Source organism: Fukomys damarensis, unplaced genomic scaffold (genome assembly GCF_012274545.1).
Source record: "Fukomys damarensis isolate Sample0158 unplaced genomic scaffold, DMR_v1.0_HiC HiC_scaffold_28, whole genome shotgun sequence".
NCBI lineage: Eukaryota > Metazoa > Chordata > Mammalia > Rodentia > Bathyergidae > Fukomys > Fukomys damarensis.
This window is the reverse complement of record NW_022900940.1, coordinates 11,407,196-11,430,347: the sequence shown is the minus strand read 5'-3', so window position 1 is coordinate 11,430,347 and position 23,152 is coordinate 11,407,196. Positions and strand designations below refer to the sequence as shown.

The 23,152-nt window shown below is 33.8% G+C and overlaps 1 protein-coding gene across 4 annotated transcripts in view; it reads right to left on the bottom strand.

Moving 5' to 3' along the window:
* LOC104866129 (contactin-4) overlaps positions 1-23,152 on the bottom strand; it is a 536,780-nt gene that overhangs the window by 303,116 nt on the left and 210,512 nt on the right. For all 4 annotated transcript variants that reach the window (XM_033756987.1, XM_033756986.1, XM_033756985.1 and 1 more), the window contains one exon: positions 16,519-16,694. In XM_033756987.1, coding sequence (XP_033612878.1) covers positions 16,519-16,694 — 176 coding nt within the window. The remainder of the gene's footprint in view (positions 1-16,518; positions 16,695-23,152) is intronic.

The window sequence follows — 23,152 nt, the reverse complement described above, 5'->3', positions numbered from 1 at the left end:
AACTGATATCCAGGAGATTAAAAACTATTAAAAGTACATATAGCAGATTAACCCAATATGAAGGCAGAATACCAGATATAGAAGACAGGATGGCAGTCAGTGACGATGAAAAGAGAGATCTCTTGAAAATAGTAAGGGACTATGAGAAATCAATCCATCAGCTCCTAGATGATGTAAAGAATAATATAAGATTAATAGAAGTCCATGAAAAAGCAGGAGAAAGCACAAATGATATAAAAACTGTTCACAGAAGTAATAGCAGAAAACTTCTCAAATAGAGCAAAAGACCTTGACATACAGATAAGTGAGTCACATAGGACTCCAACTAATTATGATAAAAAAAATTCTACACCTGGACATATAATAATCAAGATCCTGGAAACCCAACAGAAGTACAAAATATTCTAGGCAGTTAGAGAAAAGAAACAAATAACATTCAAAGGAAAGCCCATTAGAATCACAACAGACTTTCAACACAAACCCTGAGGTCAAGGAGAGCGTGGAGTGAGGTATTTCAAGCTTTAAAAGAAAACAACCTGCAAAACTGTCTTTCAAAATTGATGGAGAAACGATACTTTTGTGACAAAGAACACCTGAAATACTTCATGAATGCAAAACCAGCACTCCAATCAATTTTTTAAAATATCCTAGAAAAAGACAATGAATGTCACAACTTCATGAGTCCCAACAGAACAAATCCAATAGGCAAGAATTTAAAGGGAGAGAGAGAAAAATTAAAAAGAAGCAACAATAGGAAAATAACATGACAGTGATAAGTCAATACATAACAGTTTTAACTATCAATGTCAATGGCCTTACTTCACCAATTAAAAGACACTGGCAGAATGGATTAAGAAGCAAAATCCATCAATATGCTGTAACATATCATCAGTAGCATAGGAACTAGCACAAAGAATCAACAATTGGAATCTCATCTTTTTAAAAGGTTTCTACATTGCTAGAGAAATCACAAGCAGAGCTAAGAGATAACCCACAATGTGGCTGCTAGGAAGAAATCAACCAATATAATGCTGGCAGGGTTGTGAGGAGACAGGAAGGAATCCTTCATTATTGGTGGAGGTGTATATTGGTGCAACCACTGTGGAAATCAACATGGAGATATCTCAGGGCCGGGGATTTAGCTTAGCTATTTGACCCAGCTATTGCTCTGCTGGGTATAATCCCAAAAGAATTAAAAGAATCACACCTCAGCAATTTATGCTCACCAATATTCATAGCGGCACAGTTTGTAATAGTTAAAATTTGAGACAGCCCAATTTCCCATCAACTGGAGACTGAATAAAGATGAATTTTTTTAAATACATAAAATGCAGTACTAGTCAGCCATAAAGAATGAGAAGCTAGAGATATTTATAGCTCAGTGGATGCACATTGAGGCCATGCACTTAAGTGAAATTGATAAGACACATGTGTAAATACCAAATAGTTTCTATGGTGTGAAAAACTAAAAGTATAAATAAGGATCAAAATGTATAATTGATATTGTGTAATTAGAAAAAAGGTCTAAAAGAGTAGAGGAAGTGAGTGGGGTAGGGGAAATTTAAAAAGGGAAAAGAAAAAGTATGTAAAAAGTAAAAACATGGAAACAACATCTTTGTAAACAGGAAAGGGTAGAGGTGGTCAGGGGAGAGCTGGAGAATAGAGAAAAATAAGAACCAAGATAAGTCATGTAAAGGTACAAGATCCAAATGATGAATGTAACTGTATTGCATATCAATAAACTTAAAGATTTTAAAAACCCTCCTAAATAAACCCAAAGATGTGTTTTTCTCTTGAACATATTTAAAATATACAAAGGAAAGCTTTGGATTTAATTTCAAATAATGTACTCTGTTAAGATTGTGGCCAGTGAGTGTTTGACTGTACTGGCAAGTATATCAAGACAGTATTTTTTCAGAATAACATAGATGTGCTACTACTTATCTGTCAGAAAGTATCCCAGATTTGCTCACTTTTGTGCCTACAATATTGAGTTTAAGGATTTGAGATAAGAGGAATTGTTAAGCAGATTATTTCTATTTTTGGAAAAATAGAAGCATAAAATGTTAAAAGTACAAATATTACAGCGACCTATTCTACACTGACAAGACTGGTTTTATGCCAGATCACTATTTTGCAAGTAGGGTGTGGCTTTGATGGGATGACACTTTCAGATGAGAGACACCTGAGTTACTCATATTTTCCTTCCTTGTCCCATCTCCAATACAGTATATGTCAATTTTTCAATTGTCCGTGGAGGTGGCTCAAGAAATGTTGTTAGATTTTAAAAGCAATGTACAAAGCTTTAGTATTCTGCCATCCAACTTTAAAAGGAAGTTTGATTTGTAATATTAATCCTCATATACAAAGTTATGGTGTAAAAGTTTCATCTCCAAATAAGTTATATGGCAAAATTACTTTAAAGAAACCCAAGGTTTTGTTTTAAAATATAAAAGTACAAAGTAAAGCAGACTTCAGTAGTCTTAACTGAATGTCAAGAAAAAAATTTAAAAAGGGAGATGGTTGATGAGTGAGTAATAGGGTTCTAGTCTTAGTGAAAATGTAGAAGGACCATGCTGGTTTCTTTGGTATCAGTTTCTTAATCAAAATCTAAGTTTAGAAGAAAGATTAAATTTAAGCACCTTTATCTTCATTGATAAATTTTAGCCTGCTATTGCCAAGAGAAGAGGGCTTGAATTACAGAATGCATAACTAACACAAAGAATTCAGGCTTTTTGTAAACTTCCAGGATCTATCAATATAATCTAATCCATGAGTTTTCTTATGGTGCTGCCATTATTTCTATAACTATTTCACCAAGACTACTTAAGCAGTCCTAAGAGTTTATCCCTAAATGTGATTATTGAAAACCAAATATCTGCTTCATAACTAAGTACATGTCATTTAAAGGAAGACAAAATATTTAAGTTTGAATTGAGTGTGTAGGCTCTACATAGTTATAGAGCTTCTTTTCCCACATTAATCAATGACTTTATCTAAATTCCAAGTGTTTGTAAAGGTTAATTGTCCTCCATCCAACTAGTATTAAGTAATCCCAACCATTTACAGAAGGTGAGAAGTGGAAAAGGAAGAAGCTGGGCAGTACGAGTTCAAACGCCTGTGAGTCAATATAGACGGATGTCCCATGCTGAGTTGGTTATTTTGAAAAATAGTAAAAAATAATCTTGGAGATAAAACAGTAATTCCATGAACTGGACAATTACTGAGATGTCCATCATATTTTTTAGGATAGATAGTTTTTACTGTGAGACAAATAGGTTAAAATTATACCATATGGTAATTTGCATTTAGGTCTAAAGAAAAGAATGTGTAGATAAATCTATCCGATGTATCTTTTGTGCAGATTAGTTTTCATTTGAGGAATAGAATTCTGAAATATTGTCAAAGAGGTTTACTCATCAGTTGAAAAGTTCTTTAAAAAGAGAACTATTTGTCAATTATACCATTAGGATCTTACATACAATTATAGTTTTTCACACCAGAGAAACTATTCAGTATTTACACATGTGTAACTTATTTATTTCACTTAAGAGTATATCCTCAATATGCACCCATTTTCCTATGAATGTGAAATTGGAAGAAAAGGTCTAAAGGTACAGGGGAAGTGGGAAGGGTAGGGGAAAGGAAATAAGGGAAAAGAAAAAAATGTGAGAAAATGAAAAAATGGAAATAAAGTATTTGTAAATAGGGAAGGGAGAAGCGGGTGAAGGGAGGGCAGGGGTAAGGGGAAAAAATGAGAACCAGGATCTATCACGTAAAGGTTCAAGATCCCAATGATGAATGTAAATGTGATGTATACCTAAAATGTACCAATAAACTTAATGAGAAAAAAAAATATTGATGATCCATTAAAAAAAAGAACTATTTGAAAGTATGGTTTGTGGTAGTGGTAAACAAAAGCTCTCTCAGTTTTTGGAGGAGATAACTTTAAAAATTAAAAATAATTAAAGGTTAATTGTACCCGGTACAGTTGAAAATTAAACTTTTCAATTTAACGCTGCCATTACATCTGAAATAAATGTATGTGATGCTCTGTTTTAAAAGAAAGACTACTGTAAAGCTATAAGTAACCAACAAAGTATGATACTGGTCTGAGGCCACAAAATTGACCCCTTTTGTTCATAGTCAATTCACATTCAATGAAAGTATTGAGAAATTTAACTGGATGATGAATTTTTTTTTTCTTCTTTCTCTTCAACAGATAATGCTGGAATAATGAGAGTCCTAAAATACTATTTTTCAAAAATTTCATTCTTTTTAATAAAAATCTCAATATATAAAAATTAACTCAAAATGGAAATGGACATAAATTTAAGAGTGAAAATTATAAAATTATTTGAAAGATATATGGAAGTAAATTTTTGTTACCTTAGACGATGTTTTCTTACATATGACATCAGGAGCAAATGCAAGAAAAGACAAAAAACTAGATAAATGAGACTTTATCAAAATTAAAAATTTTGTGCTTCAGAAGACATCCTCAAGAAAGTGAAAAGACAACACATGAAATTGGTAAAGTATGCATATCATACATCTGACATGGGAATTGTATCAAGAATAGAGTGTTATTCAACAATAAAGAAATAAATAACTCTCAATTAAAATGAGAAACCTATGGAAATCATTTTGGACATTTCTTTAAAAAACTAAAACTAAAAATTCCATTAAAGGTAGCTGTTCTCCTTCATGGTATCTTTCCAAAGTGTTAAAGAACTTATATTTCAGTGACACGTGCATACCCATGTTTACAGCAGCACAGCTTATAATAGCTGGACTCTTGGAGATGACCTATATAACCATCAGTAAGTGAATGGATAAAGAAAAAGGTATTTATACATATGGGAGTAATACTTTTCCATAGAGAAGGATAATCTTGAGTCATATGTAGGAACATGGATGCACCTTGGGACCATGTTAGATGAAATAAATAAGTTAAAGTATCCATGTTTTCTCTCATATACAACACTCAAAATATAAATAAATTCAAGAGCAAAATAAGAGACAGATACCAGGAAACAGGGAGATAAATCTTTTGCAAAAAAAGAAGGGGACAAGGGATGAAGGGAGGGCGGGTGGAGGGGAAGGGTAGGGGGTGAAAAAGAATTAAGATGCATTGTGTATATGTACCAACTCTCAATGATGCATGTAATTATCATGTACTGCAAATGTATATTAATAAAATGATTCATAAAATATGAATACAACATTTTACTAGATATGCCTCCATAGAAGTTGTACTAATAGCCAATAAACACATTAAACATTCTCAGTATCATTTGCCATCAGGGAAATGCAAATCAAAACCAAAATAAGATACCAATTCATACTCAATAGGCTGGCCAAAATAAAAAGGCAGACAGTACTAAGTGTCAGCGAGGGTGCAGGGCAAATGAAATCCTCATCCACTGTTGGTGAGGTTCATAAAATGATACAGAACAATTTGGCAGCCAAAGTAATTTGACAATTTCTGAAAATATCAAACATATAGAAGTCATTCAACACAAGGAAAATACACGTCTACATAAAAATCTGTAGATCAATGTTTATAATAGCATTATTTACAACAGCTCCAACGTGGAAACAGCCCAAATGTCTACCAAAGTGATGAATGGGTAAATAAAAAGGGTTATGTCTCTACAATGGCATATACTTTGGCTATAAAAAAAATAAAAGTAGTGATATACACTATGGTATGGGTGAACCATAAAAAAAAATGCAAAGTGAAAGAAATCATGAAAGGCCACATTTATTACGCTTCTGTTTACCTGTTCAGAATAGAAAAGACCATAGAAGCAGAAAATAGATTGGTGGCCATCCTGAGCTGAGAGGAAAACAGAATGACTAGTAATAAATACGCTTCCTTTTAAGATTATGAAAATGTTGTGAAATTAGACAGTGCTAGTGGTTGTACAACTTGGTGAATAAGCTAAAACTCTTAGAACTGTATGCCCTAAATTAGTTAATTATATGGCATGGGACATAATTTTAAAAGCTATTGCAAAAAAGGCTACGGTAATAAAATTAAGAGGCAATGCTTTCACAATGAATTTTTTTTTCAATAAAAGAGGAATATTATATTGGACATACGTTTTTATTGGAGGGTACCTCCCAATTTCAGAAATTGAAAATAGTGTTTCTCAGTTTAAGGAACTAATAATGTATGTATGAAGAAGCACAACTGCATATGCTGCAAAAGGCCAAGGCATTTCTACCCCTCTTACAGTCTTTCATTGCTTCATTCATTTATTCATTCAGCTTTATTTATTCTATAGATATTTATTGAGGCTTCATTATTCACAAATGCTTGCCCTTCTGGAGACAACATCTGAAAACAGTATGAGAAAGTAGTTACACCTTAAAGGTAAGAAAATCGATTTGATGACCTCCTCACATCGTTGTACACACTCCTTTGAGGGCTATGAAAAGAAGCGTCTTTAAGGCATAATTAATCCCGATTTTATGATGCTGAGCTAACAGACTGCTCACTGCACAAGACTGCAGCCAACTGTGTATGTGGAGGTCGGTCCTGTGACAAAAATGATTAAATCTGAAATGCTAATGATATATCACAAGGCAAGTATTTGGGAACAAATGAATACTCTGATCATAATTAATGTGTACCCTAGATAAATATTTCAGGAATAAATTTTTGACCTGCAGTGCCATCCACTGCGGGTTTAACAGCTGATACGGAATTTAATCTTTGGTGAAATATGTGAGAGGATAATTTAGTTCTTGGAAAACATGCACAACATCTTTGTATGATGCCTTTGAATTTGAGATTTAACCTCTGAATCCTAAAGCATGGTCTCTTCCCTAAAGGAACTGCTTATCATAGTTGGGAAATAAAGAATAGGTGGTGAAGCACGTAAGTTTGCACATCAGCTATCAGGTAAATGGCTAGTTCACATTAGTCTACTCAGGGAAAGGCACGGATAGGGAAGACAGCCCTTGCTAGCAGAGAGGCCAAGGCTACAAATGCTGGAACATAAAAGATAACAAAGCTTGAGAGACCATCGTGGAAGTTTTATAGGTGTAGGTGAGTCAGATACTCTAAATGTGATAACAGACAGTTTCTAGGACTTTAGAGCACCAGACAAAAGGGTCAAATTCAGGCAAAATGACCTACAAAAAGGAAGAAGTCCAGAGAGAAGACTCGGGGCAACAAATTACTCTGAATCACTTTCAATCATTGCCCTGTGGAGAAAGGGTCAATCCCGTCTATTTTAGAGGCCTGCAGAGGGCTGTTCGAAAAGAGAGGTGGAAATGTCTTGGGGAAAGGGAAAGGTTATTCTTTGAATTTCTACAGCAACTATTTTCATTATTTGGTCAAATCATACTATAGAAAACTCAAAACCCTATTATACTTTCCAGGGGAAAATGCACAGTGTGATGCAAACCTTGCACAGATAATTCCACATTTTACAGAGGCCATCCCTCTCCCACTAATACATTTAAGTTACAAAAGAACCACATTTTAAATCTCATTCCCCAAGCTGCTTTATTTTTTTCTTGATCACAGTAGTCAGGAAAGGAAAGGAACTGTGCATATGTTGGTCTCCTCACATTCTACGGCAAATAAGTTACCACAAATTTGGTGCCTTGAAACAGAAATTTGTTCTCTCACTTATGGAAAAGTCTGAAATTAAGGTGGCAGGGCTGTGCCCATTCCCCAGGCTCTTGGGGAGACACTGTCTTTGCTTCTTTCAGCTTCTGGTAGCTGCCAGCAAATACAGGCTTAATTTTCATACTGACATTTACTGATGGATTTAGGATCACCTTACATTCCCTGGATGATCTCATCTCCAAATCTTTAACTACATCTTTAACTTTTTTCCAGAATCAAGCCACATTTATAATTCCCAGAGAGACCAATCTTTTGGGGTTACTGACTTAAGTATGTAGGGCAGTATGACACAGTATCATAGAGTAGGTGAGTTAAAAACATAAAAAATATATTCTACACCATTCGGAGGCTAAAAAATTCTATATCAAAGTGAGCATAGACTTGGTGGCTGATTTCTGATTTGTAGACCACCATCTTGAGTCCTCTTACAGTAGAGGGGCAAGAGAGTGCTCAACAATCTGTTTTATGATAAAACAAATGCCATTTTTGAAAGCTTTGTCTTCATGAGCCAACGAAAGCTCCATGTCTTAAATATCACCATATTGAGAGTGAGACAAATTTTGGAGGACAATATTCAGTTCATATCAATCAATACTGCACATACTAGATTTTAGGTTAACCACAGTGAAAATGCCTGTACTTTATAGGACTATAACCTCTCAAATGAAAACTCCTAAAGAATAATGGGTATTGATATAATAAGAGTGAAGTTGACATTTTTTACTGCATTAGTCTGATTTCCTTTCCCACATTAATTGAGGTATCCACACAAATAAATATAGGCACAGAAAGTGTTCTTCCCTTGCCCCTCAATGCAACATATGACTGTTGACAAAAAATACAGTGTCTAAGAATGAAACTCAGAAAAGAATCAAAATTATTTAATATTTGTCTATTGAATTATTAGTTCATAATTATGAACAGAAAGGAATAATATTTTAGTAGCTTGGTAATTTTTTATAATATAAAATATTCATTTAACTTCAGTGTGTTCTTAAAGACCTGTCTGATCAGACTTGTTTGGATACCCACTGAGTCATGGTGGTTGATTTTCAAACACAAGATATTCTTAGAGTGGTCCTTAATTCTTTAAATGTCTCTACACTTCATTGATTGTTTTAAGTCATAGACTACTCTTTTCAGTCAACTAGATCCCAAATTGGACTGTCAAAGAAGATATACCTAATAAACTAACAGGCACAATTGACTAGCATCTATATATTACTAGTCCTTAAGGTATACAGAGTATCATGAAATTTTCAATAGATGCTGATTATCACCATTAATGTCTTTCTAATACTGCACCTAGCAGCAGAAACTCTATTAAGAAGCATTATTCCAGAAACTCAGCAAATTTTGGGTTGAATTCTTCTAACTAGTCAGATGAGAATGATTTATTCTTTTATTGAAGATCAAAAACTTGCTTTGATAAATGTTTTTGTTTTGAAATCTAAATGTTCCCAAAGTTCATTAAGCTTTAATTGATCTAAATGTTCCCTATTTATTTATCCAAATAGTCATCTATGAACAATTTATTGCTCAGAAAGAAAAGTTTGTGTATTTAAGCAGCCTTCCTAATTAAAAATCAGTCAAGCCAGTCATGGGTTTGGTCATCTATCAAACTCCCAGCTATTGTTCTGACTGACTGCACATTTCACTCTTTGGCTAAGAATGAGAAGCTAGTTATTGAATAGTAAAACAGCAAACATTTGAAATTGTAGTAAATTGAACCAATGATCAAGGCTCAAAAACCAGGTTTCCAAAATCCCAAGTATACATACAACATTCTCAATTTAATACATTTTTCTATCATCAACCACACAATGATCAGTACTGTCTCTATAGTTGACAGCATGTCCCAGTTAAGGAAAACTCACAAAAAGGTTGCTGAAGAAGCGATGAAGATATTTTTCAATAAGCCATCTAATCAGCTCTTGTACATATATTTGATATTTTTTTTAACTTGGCTAAAACTTAACTGATAAAGCTACCTAGAGTTAACTTCAGGATGGGTTATTTTATTGAATTACTTACATATTTATATTATTTGAAGTCAGAGGAAGGTCAGCTTCCTATAACATCTTTTCACTTATCACTGCTATTTTTCTTCTTTTGTAAAAAAAAAAAAAAAAAAAAAATTCCCTCTTCTATCCCCTAACCCACAATACTACCTCAGGAGGAAGATATGTGGGTATGAAACATGCCTCCATCTGGTTTCCTTTCCTATCTTACGTGAGGTATCAACAGATATAAGCATGAATACAGGTATTATCCACTCCTTCCTCCAGAATAATACCACTTTGCCCATGCGCAAGACTACAAGTCCATTCTCCCTACAGCAGGCACAAAACAGGATTTTGTTAAATGAGTAAATTTTACCATGAGTAATCTGGAGGTACTTACATGTGAATTATAGTCATTCATAAGCTGGGATGATGAATAGCTTACATCTTTTGTTTTACAGCTCTGAACTGTTATAAAGTAGCTGAAGAAGGCCCCAAACAATGTTTATGAAAGAAACAATTTGACAGGCTAAGACCTGAAGTTATTAGATTATTCTCTTGGAAGCTCTTTATAATAATGTACATTTAAAATGCATCTTTTTCATATGTTGGGGAGAAATGATATGGGAGTTAGAAACTTATAATACTGTGTCATTTATTGCTTGGGGATAAACAGTTTACCAACCCACAGTTATTTACCATAAAATATCAATATTCACAATGTTTTATAGCCTACTTGGAATAAATTGGAAATCTGCATCTTAACTTGTAGGGAAGAAATATTGTTATTAATTATTCTCATTATGGAACCCGAAACCAATTATATTAAAATTAGAGCCACGAATATATGCATAATTTTGGTACACAACATTAGGCTTTTAGATGTTATCAGTAAATCAACAGTATGATGGTATCAAGAATTGTTGTTAAAAAAAACTAAAAACCAATAAAAGATGGATGTACTGTATCAAAGGTCGCAAATGCAATGAAAAACCCACATTGGAGTCTACAAAGTAAACATCTTATCAACCACCCAAATAAATGCTTTGACTATAAATTCCACTAAGGAAGTATAGTTATAAATGGTACAGAGTGAACATACACGTGAAATGCTACATGATGGGCATCTGCTCAAGCGTTAGTGACCAGGTTTTCAAGCTGGTCCCTGTTCCCATCCCTAAATTGTTGGTGAGTTATTTCACTTCACTAATCCTCATTTTCTTCACCTACAAAACAAATATAATGTCTTTACTTCTTTGTGTGATGTTTCTACAATGCTTTGCATGATAACTAACTTGAAGAGACAAAAATTATAATAATAACTAAAATGTATTAAGACTTTACCTTGTGTGCTAGACAATGACATGAGTTTTACAAGGGTTAATGTATCTGATCCTCAGTGCAAAAGAGGTACTATAATTAACCTCTGTTTATGGGTAGAGAAACAGAAGCTGGGAGAAGTTCCAGTCACAGGATTACAGGAGGAGTTGACTCTGACTTCAAGGAATCTGAGCTCTTACCAGCTATATCCAATCACTTAAAAATGGGTAGCTATTCTTATTTAAAAAATACAGGACAAGGAAGGAATAAGTGGCAAAGAAGAAAGGAAAATGGAGGAGCAGTTACTGCATAACTTTCTTATGTGAGGAACTATTCTGGGATTTTGCATAAGCTTTTCAATAGGATCTTCAAAGCAACTCTTAGAGGAAAGAGTGGTTATCCTCGCAGTGCTAACAAGATGTCTGTCTCCTACTGATATGATGGGACATATCAAATGAAAAAGAGCATTCTGTTACATTGAAAGTTAGCCAATAAAGTATCTCAGGGTCTCAAGGTCACTCTCAATTTTTGAAAAAATGATTTATATGTTTTATGAGTATACAGATGTGTATTAGAATTTATTTTTTAAATATCCATATCTAGATGTCAGAGAAAATTTGCTCTGCTGAGTGACTGCAAAATGACTCCCAAACAGATTGAGATTACGATGCTTGCCTGGAAAGAGAAGCATGGCAGCGAGTTTGTTGAGGCTGGAGCACTTCATTCTGTACAGACACAGCCTCTGAGAACAACTCTGTCACTACAATGTGGATATAACAAACAACAGTTCATTCGACTCTTGCCTTATCTTCTGATTTAGTTAGTTATGGAAGAATTTACAGAGCATTCAGCTTGCTGTCCTTCCTGGATAAAGAGAGGATGTAGTTATTGAAGGTTGGAGAGGCACACCTAAGATGAAAGGGAAGCTATTCTTAGACACTTCACTGAAGCTACGCATAGTACCAGGCAGACTCTCGGGGCACAAATGAACAGTGATGACATGGTTGATGCATTCCATGCATAAGAAACTTTTTTAAGTAGGCAAAGGCCTTCCATCTCAACATAATTGCTCATCTGGAATTCAGATTTCAGCTGTCCTTTATACAACTTCAAAGGGTAAAGGCTTGCATGCACCTCCGAAGCAATCCCATGAACTCAGTGGTTCAACTCGTTCCTTTTGCCCAACGACTTAGCATCTAACTCTTCTCTATTCGTTCATTCAACAAATATTATGAGTTTGCTAAGTATTAGGCAGTGGAAAAATTAGTCAATCAAATTTTGTAGCCCTAGGTAAAACATAAAGACTAAATGGTACAAGAGATATGCAGCAGGCTAAGTGGAAATGAGAGAAATGGCTGCTGATAGCTTAATACTGCAGGGGAACTGAAAACAAAAAGTGTTCCAAATTACATTACAATAATATATGCTTAAGAAAATGTCCATACTTTATAAAAGGGCCTTAATTATGCAATGCCTGTTTAATCAAAGACTTTCTATTCTAGAAAAAAAAGATTTCTATAAACATCATCATCACTAGTGAATTAGAAATTTTGCCTATGACTCTTAATTCAATTAAAAAAGCTTAATGCTAAAACAAGATATTACCAAATTATATCAACAAAAATAGCATGGGAACTTTTTTAAATGATCCACAAAATGAAAATAATTATGTCTAGTTTATAAGACTATGCGGTGGATAAGATTACCCGAAGTATCTAAATGAGATCTGAAAACTGTAACATGCTTCATGAAGGTAAAAGGGATATTATTTTTATGGAAAAGTTTGGTCTAAAGAAGAGTGCCAGGCTATACCAGACTAGGGGTTGAAGGCTAGCTGTGTAATAATAATGAATAAACCAGCTAGATTTCATTGAAGAAATGTATAGGCCAATACACTTTTAAACTGCCTTAAATGTTCTCCTTTGCATAGTAGAGCACAGTAAATACAGTTTAAAAGTAACATTTTTCTCATCAATGACTATGAAAATTCTTAGAGTGAAAGAAAGCAGAAAAGCTCAAAAGATATCACTGTCTTGCTTCACATTTATTTATTTATTGAAGAAAAGCATTTTATTCTAAGAAATTGAACTTTTCATTATTTTTTTTAAATTTAAATAGTGCAGGAGATTTTTAAAGAAGCTAGAACCTATAGATTGATAATAAAACAAACTGATGTCAGAGCAGTAGTGATAAACCTATGGCACAAGTGCTGCACTGGGCTGTTTGTATCATTCAAACCTCTAAAAGGCTTGCCACTACTGCCTAAAATATGAAGGGGTAGGTTTATAAAATACATTATCCCCACTTTAGCTTTATACATATTTTTACTGTGTTACTGGATGGGCATTTAATAAAGGCATTCCTTTGTTTCTACATAAACTGTTGCAGACTCTGGAAACTTAAGGATGGAAAATATAGTCTCAAGACTTTTAAAATTTAGAGTCTATACTGGGGATTTGGCTCAGTGGTTCTGCCACCTGCCTTGCAGGCGCAAGGGCCTGAGTTTGATCCCCAGTAACAAAAATAAAAAAACACTTAGATTCTCTAAGAGGAGTCAATAATAAATGAGGAAAAAAATAAAAAATCTTTCCAAGTTTTACTAAATCTTGATAAATGAAAGACAGAATTTTGTTATAGAGAAGTAGAAAGCTAGAGAAAGTAAGGCAGAGGAAAAGAGACAAAAATGATAAAATTTCTTGGTATGTTAGGGAGATAAGGAAACTTTCTCTTGCAAGATGGCACCTAAATTGAGAACTGAGGATTACAAGAAGTTAGTCATGTAAAAAATCATGAGAAAAGCATATCAGGCTTAGTGAGTGAAAGTTTGAAGACTCTGGTAAAATAAAATAGTTTTGTTACTTTGAAAAATTAAAATGAGACTTTGGTAATGAATTTGAGATTTATTCTAAGTGTAGTAAAGGCATAAAACAGGAAAGTTAAATGATCTAATTTACATTTTTAAAAGATTACTGTGGCTGTTCTATGATACATGGGAGAAGAAGGGTTTGATGATGTAGAGATACCAGGCATGAGTGGATATTGTAGAAACACTGTTATCTTGGTTTGGCTGGGCACGAAGCAAAGTTTGCCCTTACTTTAAGGATAAGTAGGAGAACACTGGGGCTTGATTACAGAATATTTGGCTAAATTTGAAACTGGTTGAACAAGAATGTACAAACAATACTGATTTAAAGGTTTGCCCTCAACTTTGCGCAAGTTCTCTAAGTGCGTGCTGCCCTGCCTGGGTCAACATGTTATATCAGTTATTTGAATGGACACATGCATATCACATTTTATGCTGACATTGAACTAGAAGGACAATCAATATATCAGGTTAAAAAAAATTAAAACAATTTCAAATGTGCAGAAACAAAGGCTCACTATTACCAAGGTTAATTTAATTAGGGGTACAGGTGATATTGTAAATGTAGAGTAATAAAATAATGGATAGCTCTGGATTAATAGCAACTCATCAAAAATCAATTCTCTGATTGTATCTGACTCTATGTTCAAGGTAAGTTTATAAATCAAGACCACTTCTTTTTAAAAAATGAACATCATTGTCAGTTACATTAGTTGAAAGAGAAGTCCACATCATGAAAAGCTACAGTTCCTACTGTTCTCCACAAAGGTCAAGCCACATGAATGGAATTGTGTACGTCCCTAAAAGGCTATGTTTAATAGATGAATTAACATGGTTGTATTATGAAGAAGATGGCCTCAGATTAAGTAATTGGAGAAGAAAAGAATTGTAGAACAAGATATGTTTTCATATATTGGAAGCCTAAACAGTATCATACAGTAAGAATTAGAAGTGAAAGTGCTAGAGATGTAGATATGATCTGGCTCAATTCTAAGGAAGGGATTGGCTTGCTTTTGTATTATATTTTTGTAGCCTATTCTATGCTAGGATGTTTTATGATGAGCAAGTGAAGTCTGCATCATTAGAATTTTTCAAACTGAATGACTCTCAGCAAAGCATTTGGGGCATGGGCAGGATGCTTATTTCATTGGTGATGAAGGATGAACAAGGTGGGTTCCAAATATCAGTCCTCAGGCCAGCGTACTACAAAATGAGTCAGAAAACATTCCCTTGCAGTAAACTATTATATCAAATGACTGTTCTTGAACGTAAGATTCTGGCCTTTTTGATAGGAAAGAGTCCCGAAATTTCCCCACAAAAAATAGTCTCCAGGGTTGGTAATTAGTTTTTTTTTTAATGTAGCATTTAAAAATGAAAGGATGGTAATGCTATCTCCATCTGTTGTTACTGTTAAAATCTTATAACTATGGAATAAAAAAAAACAAACAAAGCATCGCAAGATTTACTGATTACTGAGATTCTCCTCTATTGTTAACATCCATGATTCTGGGATTGTTTTCTAAAGTGAATCCAGAAAGACTCATTTGTCATTATTGAAAAATAAATACAGATATTCAGCTTTAGTAAACCAAGAAGAAAAAATACATTGGTTCTATAGCACTTAACCAGACATATTGTCCTTCTGTTATCCTGAGCACTTAAGAATATTTATGAGAACACTGGGAGAGACATTCACAGACAAACCTGAAGTTTTTAATACACATTATTCTAAGAAAAATAATTTGTTAACTAATAAAAATGTCATCAAACAATAATAGACTATTAGGTTATTAGGTTATTTGATATTGAATTCCTGGAGATGATTTTGTTAATAACAACATTCAAGTGCTTTTACCAAAAGACTTAGTAATTATGAAACTTGTGACACTGTTATAAAGGTTGAAACTTCACTCAAGGGAATATAAAATCATATTCAAATACATACACCTTGAAAAATGTAGCTGCATTAATATTCACAAGCCTCTATACAGTCAAATGTTTTCCCCCTGCTCATGCTTTGACTTATTTCTAAATTCTGATTTTTTCATATATTCATGAACTTTTACTGAATAGTAGTTTTAAGAGATGGCAAGTTGTTTTTTTAAAATTCTAAACTGGAAATATAAAAAGCAAGGAACACTTTATGCCTACCTTTAGTTACCATTGTAGTTTTTCATTTTTTTCTACCCTATGGATTATTGTAAAAATTGGAGAATTATAGGGTTAACTAATTAATGAATTTTTTAATTTTAATTTTGCTTCCAGCTCTGAGCTTTATGGTTCATTGACTACTAGGTTATTCATAGTTTAATTGCTTTTTTTGAAACACATTCTACTTAAAATATGTGTGAATAACTTGTGCACATAAGTTTATACATATGTAAACTTCAATATATGCAAGGTTATTGGCATATAATGCAATTTATATAATTTGTAGATAATGCATCTCATAGTCAAATTATCAAATAATCAAAATATCTGAGCCTGTAGAAACATTTATCTTTCCACTCATATTTACAATTTATCCTACAAAGATTTCCCAAATATGAACAAAGGATAAAGAAGATTATGCAGTATATTAAAATATCTTTGGTTTTTTAAAAGGAAATTGCTTTAAATGTTTACCGATACAATGGTACAAAAGTGCAAAATAACATTTACAGCATGATATAAATGCTACTTACAAGCAAATTGAAGCTTTGCTTCTCTGCTAACAACTGTTCCGAACGAGTTTGTTGCTATGCACTGGTAAGTTCCAGTATCTTGGGTTTTATTGGGGTTATTGATCAATAAGCTGCCTTCAACAACACTGTAGCGGAAATCCATTCCAATGTCAACATCTGTCCCATTTAACTTCCACCTATAGAGTAAAAATGCCAGTAGATAAAGCCTTGCAATATTAATCAATAAGTTTGAACTGTCTAAAATGTATAAAATATATAAATCACGTGAAATACCATTTGTAAACTTTTTATAGCATGGTTTAAAAAAACCAGAACTGCTCCAGCTAGCAATGGTGACATCTTAAGTGGTTATGGAAAGAACACATCCTTTAAAGTAAACAACAATAATAAATTTTAAACACCCGTTTCTGTGACTATTTTGATGCTTAAAACACTTTTTCACAGAGAGTGGATTTCCCATAGCACCATGGGCAACTTTCTTCAAATAGAGCTCCTCAGTAAAGATCTTTTATCTAGCTTGCAGTTATTCTTTAAATGGGACTATACAGATGGCATAATTTACCAGTTTCAGGTAGATTGCCGAGTATTTGATGAAATTGCAGCACAGTTGCTCAAATGTGGTCCTTAAAATAAGTGAAGTGGCTGCAAAGCAGGAAAACTCTATTGATCTAGAGCTAGTTTGGTGATCAATTTTAAGATCTCCTTAGCTACTCATACTAAAAACATCAACCATCCCAGTAAACTGAAGGTCAGGTTATAAACTGACTGAAGCAAACACTGTTGTGTTGTTCTGCATATTTATTTGGATCACGTGTGAATATGACTATAGTATTTAGCCCAATAAATTAGGTTTAGTGGGACTCTCACATTTCAACAGTGGAACTTTAGTAAGAAGATCCACAACTTTATTTTTTACATTGCCCCTCCATCCAAAGAGTTTATCTTAACCAAGTCACCTTCCAGGTGACTTTCTTGTTTATCCACAACTCCACATATTACATAGAGTATAGGTAATGAAAACTCCACAGTTGGAGCTTGGGAATTATTGAACAGTCTTACAGTAGCAATAGTAAACACATTAGATCAAAAATAAGAAAATATTAGAGGACAAAGGAAAATGGTAAAAAAAAAATACACATGCAAATTCATTGTGCATTTTTTATAATATCCCCAGACACTATGGTTGTATGTGTCTAATGCAAAAATTTGCAGGCCAGTTTTTGTCAAGATTTTGAATAACTGGTACCAGCAAAAACAAATGTACATATAAGTAATCCTTTCCTTCTGTTAAGATTTCTTTCATACTTCAAAGTCAATTTTAAAGGGCAATGTTTACATTGAAGTCTTCCTACATATTCTCAGTGAAAACTAATCAGAGCTGCCCAATTCCCTAGTCTCCCTGCTCCTTTATGTAAGAATTTTCCTTCCACTGTAGAAAATTTGCCTATCTACTTCTGTATTCTCATTTTAGTCATCCAGAAGTGGACTCTCTCAGTGTGCTCAATAAACATTTAACGAATTTAATGAACTAAATATTTTACTTCTTTGCTAGATACTTGAGCTTTGAGCACACACAGTTCATGAAGTCCCCTAACACACCACAGCAAAGGAGCATATGTTTATTCACATCTGTGTTTTCAAAATATAAAAACATAGAAGCAGGAGGGGTGGGATGGGGAAAGTGGTTTAGAAGCACAAGCACAAAATAGTACACTGTTCTTTTTGTGTTTGCTTTTAAGAAGGTGAGTATTAGAAACTGACAACGTTTTTAGGCTCAACAGTAATTCTTTTTCTGCTCTGGCACAGACAAGAAAGTAATAAGCAATAAAGAGAACAGCCAGCCTTATATTCCAGCAGCGCTGTATTCACATGAATCTCTAGAACTGACTGCCTGCTTTATACATTTGTTTTTAGTCAGCTGATCATGTCTTAACCATAACTCTCAGTTCAAATGACAGTTGAGCAATTTAATATGACAAATGTAAAAACTCAAAGAGGAAATTGCAATATAATGTGAGCTGCAAGCAGAGTGTGGAATTTGGGAAGGGGACCATGTGAGTCTTTTTTTTTACAAGAGTGGTTGTGGGAATAATAACTTCTGTAGGTTTGTCTACACTAGTCATCTCAACCACAATGCTGTGCAGGAAGTCTGTTAATCTACTTTATTACCTGCTTTCACATACAAACAGCAAAGGAAAGGGGATTACTTAGAAAATAAAGTGCTTTCTGAGAAATGCAGTTGGGTCTCTATTACAAAGCTTGATAGGAAGTTTTATTGCAGTGCAGTTAGTGTTCATTCCAATTGCATGTGGATTGCCCTGAATTGTTTATCTCATTGCATACTGAAACACTGTTGAAAAATTCACAATTTACTTTCAATGTTCGAGCAATCTTTTAAGTATTGGTAATATAGAGGCAATGCTCATTTAAAGCAAAAGAGGTTTTCCCAAGAGGCAAGGCAAGTTGTTGTCTTGTAAGCTTATTTCTGAATTTTTGTGGAACCAGGACTCAACTTTCTCCAGAGAGCAGGGTTGCGTACAACCAAACGCTGACACTGTGAAGCCCTGCAAGGCATAATTTTGCAGACTTTACTGGAAAGCTATCTATGGGATTTGCTGCAGCAAAACCCTCTTTGCTGTTAACTGTTTGAACTTGGCACTAAAGGAGGGGCAAGGCCCTTCTGACTTAGAATGCGTTTTCTGCTAACTCAGTTGAATACAAACCTCACAGCAAAAGTACTCTAACCTAGTACTTGAACATTTCTTCAGTCTGGAAATGGATACTGAGTGAAATAAGTAATGTCATATGTCCTTAGGGAACTTTAATACAAGTGAAGTTGGCACAAGTCAAAACTTCTTAAAATTTTCTGGGTCTGGGTCAATCCTTTCAAAATTGAGCGGCAGGAGACAATGAAAGGAAAAGACTCAGTCGAGGGAATAAACACATAGCAAAGAGGTCAGTTGGGGTGTCCAAAGGAAAAATCTGATCCTGAAGATCCCCATGGAGAGCTCATGTTGGAATTTCCCCTACTTCTTACCTCTGAAAGTCAACCTGAAGACTGAAAATGTTCATCCAACAAAATATTTGAAAATACATGATTTCTCCATTCTTTCTCTTGCTCTTTGCTTTAACAAGAAATCCCTTTTAGTTTTCAGGTATCAATCTGCTATTATGTTGCAGGGAAATGGCCAAAGGTATCAAAGCAAGCAAAATACACTGCAAAGAATTGCTAGTGCATTTGACCAGAAGTTTTCTTATAAGCATTTTCTGGCAATCTTTAAAAACATAATAGGTTTCTGTTCTGCGACTTGTTTTAAATAACAAGGCAAGCCCGTATATATAGAAACACCATGTTACAAAAACAATGTTAATTAAAGATCACATTTGAGGAAAAAGAAAGCAGCAACTTGCCAAATTCTGCTGCAAATTTTGTTTTTATTTATAGCTATCATATGAACTTACCCTTGGCTCTGTAGTGAAACTAGGATCAGTTAACTCATTTATATACCTGGAAGCCTTTGTCTCTTACTTTTATTTTCACTATATATTGTAATTTAAACTATTTGATTTAGCCTTAAGTTTACTGTACTGTATTGTAGAAAGAAAATGTATTCTGGTTTGCCCACAACAGTGTGAAGTTTACAGCTATTGTCCTGCAAGAATCATAAACAGTAGACTTCATTCTCAAAAGTGTCCTGTTTTGGATGATAAATCTATATTTACTCTAATTCAGGATCCACTCTAGTTAAAAGTTGTTTTTTACTTTCTAGAATGCACTTCCTTTCACTATCCATAGGGTAGAAGACCACTTGTCCCTCAGAAAGAGTTTCAATATCTATTTTTCTGTGGAATCTTCAGGGGGATCGACCTGCCTTGTTCCAAATTGGACTCTTTTCTGTAGCATGCTCTAGAACCTAGACATACTTTTCCACATTTATATCACAGTATTGCATCTAGGCAGCTGTTCACCAATCACACTAATAGAATGTTACAATATATTAATCTTTGAATATTTCAAACTTTGTGTGGTACCTGCTGCACTGTAGCTGTTTAATAGTGGTTAAATATTTCTGTTTGTTTTTGTTGTTGTTAATTGATGTATTTTTTTAGACTTCTCATTACACACTAGTTCAAGGCAAAGCTGCTAAGGTAAAATATTGAATGCAGACTGCTATTCTTTACTCTGGGGAATTCTTGAACCAACTCCAGGGGTTCACAGTTTGAAAAACACAAGTTAGGCTTGTTGATGAATGGTGATATGTTTGATAAATAAATGTATGGAAGAAGAAAAGTACAAATTAAATTCTACAGTGACAGAAACTATGCTTATACTGCTGTCCTTTATCTTTTATGAGATATCCTTGCTGTCTATCTGAAAATTACTTGTACTGGTATAAATCTCTTTTCTCCTGTGAATCTTTTCTGATGACTCCAATTTCTCCCAGTATATGTAATTTTTGTTTTTTCAATGTAATATTCTTTATTAGCTCTTGGCCTAAATTATCATTAAATTTGAATAGTGCCAAAGTTATACTTATATGACATTATAAATTATATAAAATTATGAGAAAATGATGACTTGTGCTTAAGAAAAGGAATAATGCCGATATTGGCATGGTTGAAGTCTCCTGTATCCACTACCTTTTTCAATGGTTAGTTATAATCTTCAGTTTTGGCTTATTTATTTCTATTACAGTTAAAGTGGACTGTCTATGTAATTGGCTTGGAAGCTGCCCAGGGGATTGGTTAAGCACACCTCTGCATTTTGGATAGGCCATGGGGGTATGGCCTTGGTGTCTCTATCCGGTCCCCATCCACTCCTCTTTGGCACAGTTGCCTTGATCTTCTTCCTAGATGCCATGAATTGAGCATCTCTGCTCTGCCACACACTTCTACCACTATATTTCTCCCCTGGAGCCAGCCAAATACAGTCTGAACCCGTTAAAACCGTAAGTCACATTAAACCTCTCCTTTGAGTTATGTGTATTGTGTCTCAGTGACAGGAAACCTGACTAGTATAATTTCTGTAATTTTTAAATGATTTTATCAGGTATGGAAATATCTCATGAAAAAGTTCAGAACATGATGATGCAAAACATACTGCTCTCATATATTGCTGACTTGAAAAACAGCAGATCTAAGAAGATCACTGTATCCTTCATTCAGGTCCAAATAATTAAAAGATGTAATTTGCATAAGAAAGATGCCCTCCCCAGAGTAGAAGGAAAGTAACATGCTTTTCATCAAGATCAGGAAGCTCAAACAGAGAAATTCTGTACAGATTTTATTAAATATTTTCTTTTATACATAATTTAGTTATCTTTTCACAATTTAGTTATCTTTACTACTCTTTGTCTAATTCATTACATGTGCTCAATGATAATTACATCTTTGGGTCTTCATTTGCCTGTGAAGATTCCCTCCTTACCATATAAAACTTAGTTAAATTTGTGTGCTTTTTTTCTTGCTGACTTGTTTTATGTCAGTTTAATTCTCAGGACCAGCCCTAAACATTAAGAGTGCAGAAGTGAGATCCTCTATACCTTAAATAACCACTCCATCTTTACTGTTTTTGAATTTTACAAATATGGAATTATATGCTATGTATTCTGCTGTGAAATGCTTTATTTCCTCAAAGTTATTTTATATGCTGCTATAATTCACCCCTTTTCACTATGACACATGGGTACTTTGTATGATAAAACAGGTTATGTTTAGTCCCAAATATATTACGAGATTACACCTACTGGACCATAGAGAATGTCACCCCTCTCTCAGGAGCTTTTATCAATTTACATTCCTACCAGCAATGTTAAAGGTTTCTGTTTGCTTGACATCTTCACCAATATGTTGTTCGTTCTCCACATTTTTGTCAATCCACTAAGTGTGAAACAGTGTGTCATTCTGTTTTTAACCCCATATTTCTGTTCACTGATGAGACTGACAAACTTTTTGTGTTCACTATATATTTGGACTTCATTTTCTTAGACTTGCTCAAGTGTCTTGCTGATGTTTCCATTGGGTTACTTGTTTTCCACATTTTAATTTTTTGGAATTCTTTAAGTATTCTGGATACTAATGTTTTATCAATGACAAATACACTAGAAAATGTTTCCAATCCACAGGTGGTATTTTTGCTTATCTTTGGATATTCAGTTGAACAGAAATTCTCAATAATAATGAAATGAAATGTTTTTTATTATGAGTTCTATTTTTTATATTAAGAAACATTTTCCACCTTCAAAATCATAACAAGGATGACTGTTTTATTTTAAAAGTATTTTAGGCCGGGGATTTAGCTCAGCGGTTCGGTGTCCTGCCTTGCAAGCACAAGGACCCAAGTTCAATCCCTGGTACCAAAAAAAAAAAAAAAAAACAAAAAAGTATTAAGTGACCTATTTAGGTCTTATATTCACTTGCAATTGGTTTTTGTGTATATGAAAATTTTAAAATCCATGTATATATTCCATTGTCTAGGATATCTTTTTAATTTATTTCTATTGTCATGAATTTTAAGTTACTCTTTTTATTTGCACGATAGTATTTTTATTTTTAGTAAAATCAATTTTATGAGGAATTACTAATAATAGCACTTTATTCACTTACATTTATTCTTATATCTGGGAGCATTTTT